Below are 17,461 nucleotides of genomic sequence, written 5' to 3'. Positions count from 1 at the left end.
CACAGTTTGTCCACGTAAAGTTATAGAATAATAATAATAATAATAATAAAAACGGTAGCTCTCTGGAGTGACAGTTTTGGCAGAACTGTGCCTTACTGTAGCTCAACAGGGTAGTAGTAGTAGGCCAATTAAGTAGCTGTTGTTCAGTGATAACATTTGGATAACATAATACAAAAATCAGAGTTGTTTTATCCGGCAAGTTTCTCAGCAAGCTTGTCAGTAGCCTACATTGTGGTGAAATAATGTAACACCAGTGAGTCTGGAATTCTGCCCATGTATGCCTAACTTGTAATACATTTGGAATCTCTGGGGAACCTATACTAACAAAAGCAAAAGTTCAATTTGAAAACCCAGTTTTGTTTCATTTTAGTTTTTTGTCGGTTGATTATTTAAAAAGAATGTAATCTAACAAGCTGTATGTTTTGATTTGCCACACAGTCATACAGTATGTCACATCATAACCATCATAATCACTACAATAATATTTATGTTATTCCCAAACCTTGCCTCACGAATACATTTGAACCCATTTTGGGCGGGAACCCCTTTTGGTGTTTGATGTTATGCTTTAGCTATTGAAAAATAGCAGATCTACAAGCTCGTGAATAGTGTCTGTGCCAAGTTTGGCGCACGGAATGGAGAAACGATATGCCTTGACAACATGTGGCCCCTGGCAGCAGTAAACTGGGTTGTATAACATGGCCCCTGGTGGAGCAACGGTGCGCCTAGCAAGTCCACGGTGTGTGTGTGTGTGTGTGTGTGTGTGTGTGTGTGTGTGTGTGTGTGTGTGTGTGTGTGTGTGTGTGTGTGTGTGTGTGTGTGTGTGTGTGTGTGTGTGTGTGTGTGTGTGTGTGTGTGTGTGTGTGTGTGTGTGTGTGTGTGCGTGCGTGCATGCATGCGTGTGTGTGTGTGTGTGTGTGTGTGTGTGTGTGTGTGTGTGTGTGTGCACTTTGTGCACAAGATGAGTCAGTTTTCTTCCCACTCTCATACTGTATCCCCTTTCTCATTCTTTCTCATTCTGCAGTTCCCTCCTCTATTCTGGCTCCTACACGTACATCAAAATGGCCACTGACTTTTCACCTCCTGCTCTTCATTAAGGAAAGATTTTTCACAGTTTCCTCATCACTGACGGTAGCTCTCTACCTTTTGAAATCTTGTGGCAAATCTTGACAGAAACTACCCATGACTGTTTTGGGGGTCGTTTACTGTACTCACGTTGAGCTGCAGTGCGTCCATCCACTGTCCAATGACTCGATAGCCCTGTCCGGTCAAATTGTTCCGCTGGTACTGGAACAGGTCATAACGTCCTGGTGCATCGCCATTACGGTTGAATGTCACGGAGGTGCCGGCACTTCCTATGGAATGGAACAGGAACAGGAAGATTAGGGTTGTTTATACTGTAACTCAGTCTGGTTAGGCTGTCAATGAATCAAGCAATCGGTCTTTATCTAATATGCATTGAAATCAGCAAGCTAAACAATTAACATTGAGATTAAGGGTGTAAATACAGTAAATGGGATTATGTGCATTGCCCACCAAATTGACAGGCAGGTTCACCAGGTTGACTCACATTTTCTTTTGCAAAGTTGTATAGTAGATGATTATGTCAAAAACCTAATAATGAGTACCGTACTATAGGCAATAGGCAAACAAACCTACCGGTAATAATGAGTACTAGGCTTTAGGCAAACAAAGTAGGCAGCGTAGGAAAAAAATCACATAAGGAATACCACTATTTCAAACCCAGGGAGAAGGCAAAGAATAATGTGACAAAGTGTGTGTGTGTGTGTGTGTGTGTGTGTGTGTGTGTGTGTGTGTGTGTGTGTGTGTGTGTGTGTGTGTGTGTGTGTGTGCGTGCGTGCGTGCGCTACATACTGTACTCTCCAATGGTTCATGAATGCAAATGTATAATTCAGGGACATGTGATATATATAAATATAAAATGAACTTCCTCATTGAGATAGAATGAGAATTTCCACATTCTTACAATGGGAGTCTATGCAAGTGACATAATGCTCTCTCTCTCTATGGGTTTGCTTAAATAACCCTGCATTCTGAAGTGAACCAATCCAAAGTGTTTAGGGTGGGCCTTCATGTTGGAGCAGTAACAAGATTGGTTTCTAAAAGAGTAGGCTTTGGTTTGTTAGAAGTTGTACCATTTCAGCAACTACCTTGGCTTTAGAAGTCCCCAGACGACTGGTACCTCCTCCCAAGCTGTTCCTATAGTGGCTTTAGGTATTCACATGCTGGCATGTCACTGGATGGGTGTTCATGTATATTATGTTATTAGTATCTGTGTAAGAGTGGTTCATGTCTATTATCATGTCAATGATACGTGTTAACATGTAGTTTCATGTCCTGTCTTTTGGGTGTGGCATGGCAAGCCACAGACAGACCTATAGGCCTCACAATAATTTTCCATTCTCTGGTTTTGACTTGCGGTTATAGCCTACTACTTGTCCCAATTCCACAGCATCTCTGCTATGGATGAGCTGCTTCCAAAACGATGCAATTCTTTCCCATTATGTCTCTTCCCTTATCTGTTCTTTTTTCATTCTTTGTTACCAGACAGGCCCCTCAAACACACTTTGTTTATTTGTTTTGACTCTTTGTTCAGGGCCGGGAGGCTATTTCAAGTCCGTATCGGTTTTAGAAGGAGAGAGGAGTGGGAGAGAGACAAAGGAAACAACTGGAGTGAGAGAAAGAGAAACCGAGAGAGAGAAACAAAGAGAGAGGTGAAAAGCAAAAAGGTTAAAGGTAGAGAGACTTGGTTTGCTTAATGTCAAATGGGGTGGAAAGAGAGAGAGAGAGAGAGAGAGAGAGAGAGAGAGAGAGAGAGCAGAAGATGGGATCTCCTTGGGTTAGTAGAGGCTATTTTCTTAATAGGGAGCCTATGTCTACTTGTTATTGCTCCATGTCCCTCCAGTCTATTTTTCTCCCTTTGGTGTGTGTGTGTGTGTGTGTGTGTGTGTGTGTGTGTGTGTGTGTGTGTGTGTGTGTGTGTGTGTGTGTGTGTGTGTGTGTGTGTGTGTGTGTGTGTGTGTGTGTGTGTGTGCGTGCGTGCATGCATGCATGCATACATGTGTGTCACACATGAATGTATAAGCCTGATAGGGCTCATGCCTATGCATTGCTTATTCGCTTGGGTATACTACAGTAAGTGCATTAACTCAACACTTTCATCCCACTAGCCAATGCGAGGATTGTGTGCCAAATGACCAGCACACATTTCACTTGAGTGAATTCTTCTGCCCCATGGGCAACAAGACACAAAGAGGTTACCCCGCCTGCCCTCTTTACACAGCGATGAGGCTACATACATGGCTCTGCATTTCCACGAGCTTGTTTATTGAGAACTACATTCACATGCATCTTACAAGAGCTGGGATCATCTAAAGTGGTAATTAGGCCACAAGGCTGGAGTCCATCACCAGCACACGCTTTCCAATTGTTTTCCAACATGCCTGCCAAGCGGCAGGAGTGAATCTTAATTGTAAGTGCGTGAACCCTGCCGAACCTCCGACATATGGGGTTTAGCTGGATAATCTAATGGCAAGCATGCAACAATTGCCTAGCGTGTGCACTCTTTATTCTCTAATGAAGATTTAGCTAGGTAGTGTATGCTAGTAGTGTAACAAACTACACTACTAGTAGGTCCACATACTGTAGCAGCAGGTACTTTATGTAGTTTAAGATTTCTATTATAAACTGTGCAGTTGCTAATGAGGACGATGACTCAGTCCAGCATATATAGGCTACTCACCACGTCTCACTAATTATCTCTGACATGACTGAATGTGAATGCAGTACTGCATGCATATGTGCCTTAGAATACACACGCACGCACACGCGCGCGCGTGGTATATCATTTAACTAAAATGAAAAAGGGGGGGGGGGGGGGCAATGAATGATGGCAATGAACCAAATGTAGTTATGGTAATACATGCTGTAGAATAGACAATAAAAACCATAATCCACGGTCTAATAAACTGTGAAAATAATGTCAAAATAAAGGAACAAAATTTAGATCATAAGGCTCATGAGATTGCATCATCAAGGTCACCTGCTTTATGGTCGATACAATAAATCACCCCGATTATCTAATTAGAAAGGGAACTGGAAACATTATTTCATTCCTTGAGTAGCATTCCATCATACTGTTGCAAATTTTGATGTTATAATTATGCTGGCTATAACTTTTGTTAGGGGTGGTACTTTTTCTAAAATTGTTCATTTGTCCAAGTCAGACAGTGTGGGAATTACTATGCGAGGAGATTTTATGCTTTTTACGAGTTCATGAACCTTTTGAAAAAGTGCCTTCGATGTTGGTTGGAAGAAACTTCAAGCGTTGTTGCTTCTTTCCTTCTTCTTGTACTACAAAGCAATCAAGGGCATAGCACCCCCTTATCTCCAGGAAAGGATCCACTCACACCTTCCCACACACTTCTTAGTAAAACAGACCTCAGTTACAACTTTACTTGGGTGACTTTTTCCGTCCACACCAAATCTCTTCACCAAAAATGTATAATCTACAAGTCCACAACGCAATGCGTTTCAACGTGCTGTGAGCTTTTTTAGATTTTTGGCAAACGTTCCCACTATAATAGAGATTCTGGGGTTCAAGTGGTTAATTTGTTATTTTAGGCATATCAAGCCTATTAGCCAGGGATTAAGAAAAACATTAGTTTAAAATGAACTAATTGCAATCACTTTCACAAGACATGGTGAACCTAATTGTTCTTTAGAGTCATGCCAGCCTGGACATTCTGTCCATAATTGTCATCCTGTCTGGCCGTGGATTCCGTTATACACATTGAGCTCACTAATAATTATCTCATAATAGGCACCTCTCATATTTCCATCATCATTGTCCAGGTAGCTTTCAAATGGCTTTCATAGCAACCGTAACACAGCGATTGAGCCAGGAGTAACAACTGAGAAAAGAGAAATGAACTCTCAATTGGAAATCCAACTTCAGTAGCATACTTTGAAAAGCCATACAAGCCTTGCATGGTGACGTACTGACATTCTGTCTGGTGTCTAACTGGTGTTGCTCTGTAGAGCTTCTCTCTAGGCTCAATTAGTCATTCCTCCCATGACCAGACAACTGCTTTTAGATCAATACAAGGGTTAATAGCTACCCCAGGCAACACAGAGCAACGTCTTGAAATGAAATGGCTTTCATTTTCTGAATCGATATTTGGCTTGTTTTTGTTCAAATGGGGATGCTGTCGTGACGATGGAAGTCTTTAGACTGCTGCAGAATAGAGAGAGTTTTGGAGGAATTTGTATTTGAATTCATTCTTATTTATTCCTTCACTATTGTCCTGTACTATTGTCCTGGGTTCATACAGTACAGCTGCATGTCTTTCTTACTCATTGTCTCCATCAGGCCGAAGGCACGGGGAGAGAGTATGTTTGGCACGCTGTCTGTCATTGTGTCCGTCCGTGGTTCTGTGATCAGCTAATCTCCAGCACTGTTGGCTTGCCTTGATCGCAACGAAATGTGCACAAACACTCACTGGATGGCAGAGCAGAACCTCTGCCCCAAATTCTTCACATGGGCCTGTTATAGCCCACCAGGAGGCCAATTTACATCCTGTCAAATCAAATGCACCTGTGGTCAAAATAAGCTTTATTCAACGGCCCTTCAACTGACGATCGCGGTAACACAATGTCTTCTCCGGGTTAAAGCAAAGACTTGCGTATGTCACAACACGTTTTCCCACATCCAGTTTACGTTGTTGGGTTTCAGTGGAACCTTAAAAATAAGGGTTTTCACTGAAAAACTTTGGCCGTTAAGGAAGAATAGATTAATTAATACCTGGCAGGGGATGTGTTAAATACAATCTTTGCTCCATCCTGATTGGTTAAGATTGGCTTTTTTAACAAAACGCCTCAAATCATTGGTCTAGGTCCCAGCCTTACTCATCTGTGAAGAGAAAAGCCTGTCACAACTTCCGGAAGGCCGGGACATCCGTCAGATGTATTTCCCCCGGATACGATATTTTTCAACCAATCACAGCACTCGTTTCATTCACGTAGAATGCAGACAAATTTGTAAAGCGTCAACGTCAATGCCAAAATCCAGCACTTGCGTTTATTCACTCTACACCATAAATCACAACGTAAATCTTGCCCAGTATGTCAAATCAAGTGTGGTCAGTGTTAGTAATAATGTACATGTGATCAACACAGATCTGTCTTGATTTTCTAAGCTACTCTAAGTCATTAACTGCTACTTCTATGATCACTCAATACCAAACAATGCATGAAAACTACACGTTACTGACCTGTTGGAGGCCTGTGTTCCGACGAACACTTTTTCTATAGTTAATAATGTACAGCAGATATATTGGGTAACTGACCATTTCATTATGAATAAGGACATTGCAGGGTTTTCTAATTACTTAATAAGATTCAATCTCCAGGGCAGAACAGATTGCTCAAGCTTTGCTTCAAACGTTAATATTATAACATTTTACAAAACATAATAAATTGCTCTGTCATAATAAAGCACCTCTGAAAATCTTTCAGTTTTGCAATGCATTTGTGTATATTTGCTGTGAATGATTGGGAATGGTGCTGAACTAATTCCATTATGTTCAACTTATGTTCAACCCTCGGCAGGAGAACACAGTCTGTCTCTTGCACGGGACTGCAATTGTACAATACCTGGCTGTCTGCCTCTGTAACTGATAGAACATGCTGCACAATTTACAACATTTGTATACATGGTTATGCCTTATTGCACCGGAGTTTCCACAGGCGCTCCCATCCTTGCCAAGGCTACATCCTGTCTTAACTAGTTGGACATGTTCTGTCGGTGTATCGACAGAATCGTCCAAATTGTCTCTCTTGTATGCTCAGTCACAACACAAATTGCACAGCCGTCCCAAATAGAAATGACATCATCCTCACAACATTGTTCTCTGAGAACATTGTTCTGTGAGAAAGTAGTTTATTTCTATAAATCCAGAGGCTAAGCATTTTTTGCATAATAAATTAGATCAAAGAAACATGTATAGGTGACTCCACACCAAGCAAACTTGTTCAGACTAGTCAAAGACTGCTTAAACTGTCAGATTGCAACAGACTAGCAGTTCTTTATTATAAGCGACTTTAGGCTAGTTTTCCTGTAACATAGCTTAATATTCATAGTTGCCCGTTGCTTTAATTTGGGCTTATTTCTGAAGTAGTTGCTTATTTGGGCTTGCTTTCATGATTCTTAAAAAAATAAAATATATAGCGGATGTAATAGGGCTCAAGTGGTGAAACTGGTTGCTTCTTTTGGGCTTGTTTTGATAGACCTGGTTGCTTGTTTCACTCACAGAATCTGGTATCTGGTAATCTGCAATGCATCCCGCACCCACAACAAAACAAAACACACACCTTTTTTTCCCCGCTAGCTTTGCTTTTGCTTTGGAGTTGATCAATTGGTATAATTATGAATTGAGAGTTGACATTGAGAATAATATGGTATCTAGTTCACACTGCACGAGTAGTCAGCACTGAAACATGACGAGTCAGACGAGCAGACAGTAGAGAACCACTCTACAGTGGAGTATTTACACCCCTATCACAACAACACAGACTCCAAATGTAGGAATGCAAGACTTCCGTCTAAGGAATATTCTTAGATACATTAATGTTCTTAATCCCTTACATGCTATATCTGACCGTGTGTATCAGAATGCACTGAATAGTTTTACCTATGCATTTCAGAACAGCTAAAATGCAATTTAACTTATACTATAAGTTATGTTATAGCTTGAAATTGAAGGTAAATTACAGGTTGTGAGTAGGTTCTATCATTTGGGTTGCAATGGCAGATAGCTGTAGGTATTGGATGTTGGTGGTTTGCCAGGTATGTGCTGTCCAGGACAGTGCTTTCCTGTTATGAATGGCTTCCTGGAGGGTGCAAATAAATCACATCTTCAGCGCTCACCAATACTACTTACATCCTATACTTGACCGGGGTCCCCCAGGGCTCTGCACTTGGTCTGCTCACTTTTCCCCTCTACACAGAATCTGTCTGCCGAAAATGTAAGCTTTTAGACCAGCTATTTTCAATAAATGTTCGCTCCAGAATAAGATCGCTAGCTAGGGTTCAAGTTTTAGCCTATAGTTAAAGAGTCGTTTTGTTATACTCTTACAGTCTCTCTGATGAAACACTGCTTCGCAAGGCAGCTTTATCTGTGTGAACGTGACTTACTACTAAACTCACAACAATGATAAACTTCTAAATGTCCTTCTATGATTGATTGGGTCCTTGCTTGTTTATGTGTTTGTTTGTTTGTTTCCATACAGCAATGTTTAAAGTGACACCAATAACCGTTTCTGCAGTTTCACACAAGAATCATCCATCAGCCATCCATTCTTTCCTCAAATACCAGTGCAATGCCGACATTGACACTCCTTGAGTACTCCATTGACACTCCCTGAGTACACACCTTCTAAAGGGAGCGTAGTGCGAGAGGAGACCAAAAGATGCCGTTATCAAAGCTTACACATGTGGCCATTTACTGCACAAACAACCAAGTGGAACAAACGCAAAGCCTAAGAATAAATATTCCCCAGGTGCCTCATTCCCTGTACATTGCTAAAAAAAAAGGGGGCATTTAGTGGTGGCAATGGTAACGTCCATGGAGATGTTTACTACAAATGTGCTTGATTGAAAGTTTAATTTAGCAAATTTGCCAACCATCTGTAGCACAAATGAGGAAGCTGATGAGCACATTTCTCCAGCAGGGGATGGCCGTAGCCAAGAGGTTGGAGAAATGTAACTGCCTTGTTGCCAGGAAGTAGCTAGTGAGTCCAGGACTGGCTCGTAAATGAAGGCAGGGAAAGTGAATCAATGGCCATCATTACGCTCTAGAACAGCCACACAACAGCCTATAATAAGTGAGGCACTTGTGTCCCAGTTGCTCCAGTGCGGCTTTTCAGAAGCCAACAGTGCAGTGAGTGTACAGCATTTAAGTAATAAAAACTAAATAAACTACAATTAAACTACACAGTCAACATGTCCTGAATAGATTACAGTTAAACATGAATATATACAATACGAAATGGGAACTAACGTTGTTCTGGTAACATGACGGTTGTCCACATCATCAACCACAGTTCTAGGAAGGGTGAGAGTAAAGAGAACCACCTTTGTTGTCTGTGACACCTAAAATATGAAAGTAATGTTTGATTTGTCTAACGCACATACAGTACAGTATATAAACTCATAAGGCTGTGCAGCTCTGCTGCTCATCATCAAACTATTCACTGAATGTCTGAATTTCTGAATGAATCTCTGAATGAATGTCTGAAACACGAGGGAGGGTGAACACAGCTGACAACTCTTGCCTGGAAACGAGTGAGCTGCGCCCAGGGACCTTTTTTTTCCCTTTTCTTTAACCAACGCTGACCTGCATGAACAAAGTGAAGCGACTGAAGCAACTGTAAACATAGTATACTGTATACGGTATATCTTCAGGTTGGAACGCACATACAGTCCCCAAGCCTCTGGCCTGCCTTTAGCCATACTGATAACTTAATATAGATTCACTTCACTCTCGCTTCCTCCCCGATATCATAGCGACGACTTTGCAATGTTCCAACATCTCTAACCAACTCTGGGCTGTGTGCTGTGTATGCGTGCGTGTGTGCATGTCTCAGCCACACAGAGACGTATTTACACCCAGGGGTGTCACAGGGTATCTGAAGGTGGGGGAATTCCCAGGTATACGCTTTGGGCTTTGGCTAGACAAAAATGCCACAGTCGTCGTCCAATCAATCTTAAATGGGCCAATAGGCTTTCATATAGGGGGAAACAGAACTTTGTTGCCGACGTCCAATGGTAGTGATGCGCCTAACATAAAATCACAAGGGTAAGACACCAGGGAACTGGGGAGATATGTATTCACTGCCTCATACCATGTGGCTATTTGACCACAGGATATGAGGCAGGCCTACACAGGGACACACATGATTGGGGCCTACAGCCATACTCTGCGGCTACTAAGCCTCAAAGCAAGGTTCTAGGTATATATATATATATATATATATATATATATATATATATATATATATATATATATTTATTTATTTATACCCCCACATATATACATAGGTTCATAATATTAATTTGTATTTATTTAGTACCGTATTTTTGAACAACTTTTTTAATTTAGTGATCGTTGAGCACAATTTTAATTCGCTATGTAAATTGTTCCACAGGTTGACCCCGGTTACAGATAGGCATATCTACCTTTTGTGTTAGTCCTGATGCATATTTTTTTTAATTGGGCCCCCCCCTGAGTGGATATTGGGGACTCTCTAGGTTCGAACAGCTCCTGCATGCAGGGAGGGAGTAATTTGTTGTGTGCTTTGTACATGATTACTGCAGTGTTTAGGTCCACTAGATCATTTAATTTGAGAGTTTTTGAGTTCATGAAAAGTGGGTTGAGCTGGATTTAAAAATCCCATAGCTGGTGGGGACGGAGGCTCTCCATACTAACCGGAGCAATGCTAAAAGGTAAATAGTCGCTGCTTTCATATATGGAGTACACGGTTGTCTACGAACGTACGCATAGTTAGCACCAGTAAGTACCGATAGCCTAGCTACGTTGATAAACGTAGATAGCAGCGAAAAAGTTAATACAAGACAAAAAGAATATCCTGAAGTTACAGACATAAAGACAGGGCTTATGAAATGTATAACTCGTATCCTCCCAATCATAGCGTAAGAATGTTCAGGTGTGTTAAAAAAATGGCAGCTGTAAAAAATAAATGCTGTCCCTCCAGACTATGGGATATGTGTCCGCCAGGCTGCCTGTGGAGTGCCAAACAGGCACAAGCTGGCGTGTGGGATCTACACTACAGACTACACTACAATTTGCTCATGTTGGCGGCAACTCTTTTGCCTCCTACTGTAGTTGATCATCTGTGCAAGTAAAAATAGATTCAGCAGTGAATCTCTTAATTAGCCTTTAATTCAATTAGTAAAGTAGCGGGTCTATTAGTCTCATTGGTGAAGTTTATAATAAAGATAGCAACATCTTTCTTTTCCACACGTGCCACATACCTATACTGTATAACATGTGCAATGCTCACCACATACAGACAGAGAGAGACGCACACATGCGTTCTATAGACAGGGAGAGAGACACATTTGTACTGTGTGAGAGTAAGCATTATTATTGGGGCGTGTCTCTTGGTTGGAGATGTGCCCCTTTCTAGTTATAATTGTGCACATTATCCCAACAAACTGTGTCCTATTCTTAGAATAGGACACACCCTTGTGTAGGGTTGGTGTGCATTTTGCTTTAAAAACACTGAATCCACTTACCGTTGAAGCTGACATTGCGGATATATTTAAGCAGTTTCTTCCCTCCAGCCAGGTCCATGTCAGGACAAATGCCAGAGTACTCCGGACACAGGTCTCTCTGCATGTTGTGGAGGGCGTGGGCCATGGCATACACTGCATCGATCACAAACTGCACCTTACCCTCCTGCTCATACTTGGAATCAATTCCAATCCTCTCCTGGCCTGAGAGAGAGAGAGAGAGAGAGAGAGAGAGAGAGAGAGAGAGAGAGAAAGAGATAATTGAGCCATATTACATTAAAGAAAATCATCCTTAAAGGACCACTTCACCACTTTTTTGGGCAGTTCAGAAACCCGTACACCAGTGACATCGATGGGGAATCCAAGCTAATATAGTAACTGCAGGCTTTCTAGTCCTGAAAAGTTGCAATGCGAAAAGTGAAGCCATCGTTCTTCCGATAACATACATACTCATACATACTCATACATACATACAGTACATACATAGATATGCGATCTAGTCTAACTTGGACTCAGGGGGGTGGACGCCTCTGCCTTGCATAGTCCCCAGTGAATAGGCAGGTTGCCCTTCACTGGTAACCCTATTTTGGTATTCTTTTTAAATATATGAAGGTATTGTGGGCTGGGATTTAACAAAAATAAAACCCTTTTAAATACATACATACATACATAAAAAAAAATAATCTTGTCTAAAACATCTGCCTAACGGTGATGTCACTGGTGGACGGGTTTCTGAACTGCACAGCCTTCCTGTGAGACACAGATCGAGTAGAAACAAATTGTGGTATATTTTATCATGAACATTAGTATGTAAGTATGTATTAGTAATAATTATATGAAGGTAGGTTGAACAGTGGTGAAGTGGTCCTTTAACCCTTGAATTAAATGAATTATTTCAATGGACTAAAATCTTTTCATTGAAGGATTTCCTGCCCTGGCATTTGGCCTTAAGTGCCCTAAAATGGACAACACCAAAGGCCAAGTGGACTTGGCAATTCCTTGGCTAATTCCAGGCCTGATCCTCACCATACTGTGCATATTGGATTACTTTCTAATTGCGGTGCAATGTGAAATGACAGCGCCATCATTTAAAAGAGCTATCCAATTATTGCAATACCGCCCTGCTTTCTTTCCTTGGAGAGCTGATGATGATTTAGGGTTCTTCCAGAGGCCAGAGGGAAGCACACACACAGTGAGAGGAATTAACATGTTTTTGTCAGTGTCCTGCATTCGCAAATGGGTCAGATCTGGACCCAAGCATGGGTCGCAAATTCACAATATGTCTTAAAGGGCTGAACACTAAAGCAGTCCCAAGAGGATGAGGTTTACAATACTGAATAGCCGGGATTTGATTTGTAAAAATAGAGGCAGCCAATCATAACCAAAGGGCGGAACTATCCTTTGTATCCTTATAATATACACCTGACTTACATTAGACCAAAGCAAGGAGGAGGTGGAGGGGATTCAATCTTAGGCCAACAGGGCATACATGTCCATGAAAAAGGAACATGATGACACTACCACCGTACGCCACGGAACAACATCACAGTGGTGACAATACTATCTATATGGTGTAATGACATTGACTCATAATCAGATTTGTGGCTCAGCAGAAGCGTGATGGAATGGAGTGCATATCACACTGCCACGCTTATCCAGACACTTTAATAACCATGTTATCGCTCCCCTCTCATCTAATACACTGCATGTATCATTGCTTGTTCACCTTGGGAATTCGCTCAGAATTCAAAGAGAGGTCAGCTTAGTTTCAGACTCAGCTCAGATTGAGATTCCAAATGAGAGTGAAGATAAAGCATTATGTGATAGCCTACAGTACGTAGTAAGTAACCCGAAGAAATGCAACATACAGTACAATGGAGGCTTTGTGCTATTTGTTTAGTTTACTATGAAAACCTGCATTTCCCGTCGGTCGGTCGTCGGTCACCTCCATATACGGTCACACCTCACGGTCACACCTCATGACATTACGCCTCCATATATGGTCACGCCTCGTGACATCACGCCTCCATATATGGTCACGTTTCATGACATCATGCCTCCATATATGGTCACGCCTCGTGACATCACGCCTCCATATATGGTCACGTATCATGACATCATGCCTCCATATATGGTCACGCCTCGTGACATCACGCCTCCATATATGGTCACGTCTCATGACATCATGCCTCCATATATGGTCACGCCTCGTGACATCACGCCTCCATATATGGCCGTCTCCATATATGAAGATCACGACACTGACCACATCAAAACCCTGGATAGCCATACATGGGCAAGACTGATCATCACCTAGATCTGCATATATGGAGCCAACCAGCAACTCTACATCTGACCTCAAACCTCAAACCCTTAGATCTCCATAAATGGAAGCTGACCTGTTCTGACAATTCCATATGTTGATGCTTCCCCATCCATACTTCCTCTTCGATGTCTCCCTTTTGACTGATACTGTACCTGTCCATTCAAACTCTAGACGCCCTAAAGTTATTAGTGCAGCCGTCCCCGGCAGCCGGCGAAAACTAAAGTTCTCAACAGGCCCAAAAATTAAGGCCCGGCCCTATCTGGGCCCTCATCAAACCCTGTACACTCAAGACACTGCCACCGCTGCCACCCTTAGATCTCCATATATGGAGCTGACCTGTTCTGACATTCCATATGTTGAGCTGACCTCATCAAACCCTGTACACACAAGACATGCTCCATATATGGCCAGGCCTCATCAAACACTGTACACTCAAGACACTGCCCCCGCTACCACCCTTAGATCTCCAAGTATGGAGCTGACCTGTTCTGACATTCCATATGTTGATCTGACCTCATCAAACCCTGTACACTCAAGACACGCTCCATATCTGACCCCCCATGCCAAAGCGCCAGCACTCGCCCAGCAGTCTGCCGTCACCCAGGCTGATGCGTGTACGCTTCTCGCCCTCATGGCATCTTACTGGTTCATTGAATACATAATGTATGTATAAAGTATGTATAAAACATAAATAAAATGTAGTACTGTATAAATTGTACAGCACGTAAATTAGTCAATCAAATATCCAAGCATAATGAAGTACAGTACAGCTGATTAAAAGTAGCAGCATTGCATAATTGATTAGAGGACAATTCAGCATGTCCACCTCATGAACAGCTCTCAGCGGAGACCCAATTGGTCTCAGGTTCCAACTCCGATGTTTTAGATTTTCCCCCCTGGGGTTTAAGAGGTTGACTTGGTGCATATCTCTTGTGAATTTTATTAGACTAACCCTTTATGCAGTATTATTGCAATACTAAAATGTATTTATATTAGCCATTTAGAGTAGGGATAGTAGCCTACAGTCGGTCTCTTAACTCTTCTGTATTGTATTATTTCCCCCTCATGCTCTCAGCCTATCTATGTGCCATGTTGTCCTGCAGTTCCAGATAATTAAGTGTAATTAGGTCACAAAACAGAGACACTAGTAAGACACTGATGTGATCCATGGTTTATACTGCATGGCATCGTCTATGGAGTCTTTATGCGTTCATCAATCACATAACATCTCCCACATCCACATGAATAACTTAGACCAAATGCAACATTTAGTTAATGTTCCACAGAAAGCTTATGTTAATGTTGGGAAACAAAGTTTGCAAGACAAACATGCAAATTATGAATAATAATCAAACTTTCAATTCCCCACCTAAAGCTATTAATGAAACAAATTAGGTCATTACAACAAATGAACATAAATAATGACACCATTTCATTTCATTGTATTCATTTCATCCAGATAACAGTCCAAATAATCAAATAAAATTAGCTTGTGTGCGGTACAAAATCGCATACAAGCAATTTAGTAAAACAAAAAGGTATGAATGATCTTGAAACAATAGACTTAATTAATGATCTATGAAGAATACTGTCCTATCAGAACTTCCATAGAGTTAATTGAGAAAAGGGCTGTTTACAGTCTAGTTTGACAATCTGTGATGGCTCATCGGTGGAAATCACCACAATGCCACCAACATTGCATTTTAGTCCACTCACGTCACGCTGATGCTGACGCTCAGAAAACGTTGGTACTATCGGTTGACAATCTAACAGAGTTATGGGAGGGACAGGTTGTGATATAGACAAATCCACGGAGGGGTGCCCTGGGTGCGGCCATATATAGCAGAGGTGTACCATTAAGCTCTGCTTTAAGGGCCTTTCAAAGGGGAAGCAAGGAACGCACACGTTGTTGCCTGCATCAACGAGGTCCGCTACAGGTCTTCTCAAGAGGGGCGCGACAACGCAAGCGTGAAAATAAAAGCTAAACAGAATCCAGGTCTGGTGAGTCGCGGGCATGTGCACGAAACGATCACGTGCGCAACAAATTCACGGGACCGCGCTCACGTAAATACGCTTGCGTTGCTGCACCAAAAAAAACGCAGGTCTCATTGAAAATTAACTTATTTTATATCGCTATATCGCTTCACGTTTGATAGGCCCTTTACACTGATTAAGCTACACCTGGCCTACAGGGCACTGCTCCATGGATCCGTCTGATATTGTGAGTACTTTCAGCAGCATCTTCTGCCATAGGAAAGCACACAAACCGAATGTAGACATTGCATGAGAGATGTTGACATGACCTATACCAAGCTGACTGAATATCACACTGGTCATATGGGCTTACAAATGTTGAATTAACACCTACACCTAGGCTGCTAATCCAAGCCCGACAGCGTGTTGCGGGTTCGACTCCCAATCCCAACGACCTTATCTGTGTGTCACTCCCCACCCCCCCCCCCCCCCCCCCCATTTCCTGTCAGATTACTGTGCACTATCAAATAAGGGGGGGGGGGGCGCACTTATCATCGTACATCATTATGCATCATCTCATACTGGCCAATCAGAACGCCTGTTGCCACAACTTTCCGTCATATTTGGCGGACATTTGACCTAATTTCTCCTTTCGAATATTGAGACGTGTGGGGTCAAAAGCTGTGAGGGGCTGGCGCCCCTCAAAAAAAAGATATTTGTGATGACGTCAGCATGAGACCAACTCCAGTGCAATCATCTGCAATGTAAAACCAAATGAATCAGTCTATTTGGTTACATTTGTACACTCTCAGAGTTACAAATAGTTATATTAACACTGAGCATTTATTATGTGCCCCCCTAATGAATAATGGCAACATGAAATGAACGTGCAGTGCTGCAAAGAAATGAACAAAATAAAATAAATTATTCAAGACTTGGAGTAGCTGAAGTCAGTCCCTGAGGCTCAGCTCAGCTTTGTTTTGACATGAACCGATGCAGCCATGTGTGCGCACAAGGACTGCACACAAAAAGCTCAACCATGTCTCTATATGGCAATGTCTATACTCCAGATTTCCGTTTCATCCTCGCCAATACCCAAAAGGCCAAAGTTAATTAGTAACCATCGCATGAAATGGGAGAGAGAGAGAGAGAGAGAGAGAGAGAGAGAGAGACAGAGAGCGAGAGAGAGAGAGAGAGAGAGAGAGATAAGAATATTATTATGGTATTAGAAGGCAGATAAATAAAAAGGGAAGAAGAGCACAAGTGTGTTGCTGTGTTCGACTAAATGATTGTCGCCATTCCATGACTCGTAGACAAGCACTATAGTTGCTTCGGGTCTCGGGGCCACTAATCATTTTCAGCGTGTTCATTATGATCACACCATCAACCAACTGGGGAAATAGTGAGATCAGAGTGAGAGTTTTGATTCACTTCATTATGTCTCTCTCTCTCTCCTCTGTTACTGTATCTGCACGGCGCCTCTTGCGCGCATCGTTCCTCATCCGCAATTTCCACTCCCCCGCCCTGTAGATTTCTCTCCATCTTTATCTTTCTTCTCTTTAGTCTAAAATTATCTTCATAATCTTTCTCTCCTTCCCATCCCCCCCTCCTCTCTCTCTCTCTCTCTCTCTCTCTCTCTCTCTCTCTCTCTCTCCTCTAAAAATTAACTTAATTCTAGTTCCATAGAGAGATCTTATCTGTAACAATAGACCACACAACAGGAACACCTGCTTTGCCCACACAACAGGTTCAGTAAGTTAAGTGTTGCTGTTTAATAATTGCAATGTCAGCAGTTCAAGTCTGGTGCTTGACCTGTGTTGCATGTT

The 17,461-nt window shown here is 42.0% G+C and overlaps 1 protein-coding gene across 1 annotated transcript in view; it reads right to left on the bottom strand.

The window, feature by feature from the left end:
• The window catches only part of grm7 (glutamate metabotropic receptor 7), a gene marked incomplete at both ends in the record, with an annotated part of 255,270 nt that overhangs the window by 65,916 nt on the left and 171,893 nt on the right, over positions 1-17,461 (bottom strand). Inside the window, 2 exons of the mRNA XM_080776272.1 lie at positions 1,216-1,355; positions 11,339-11,534. Coding sequence (XP_080632398.1) covers positions 1,216-1,355; positions 11,339-11,534 — 336 coding nt within the window. The remainder of the gene's footprint in view (positions 1-1,215; positions 1,356-11,338; positions 11,535-17,461) is intronic.

Source organism: Protomyctophum bolini (genome assembly GCF_963924005.1).
Source record: "Protomyctophum bolini genome assembly, chromosome: 2".
NCBI classification, from domain to species: domain Eukaryota; kingdom Metazoa; phylum Chordata; class Actinopteri; order Myctophiformes; family Myctophidae; genus Protomyctophum; species Protomyctophum bolini.
The sequence above is the reverse complement of the archived record's forward strand: the minus strand, read 5'-3'. Positions and strand labels throughout refer to the sequence as shown.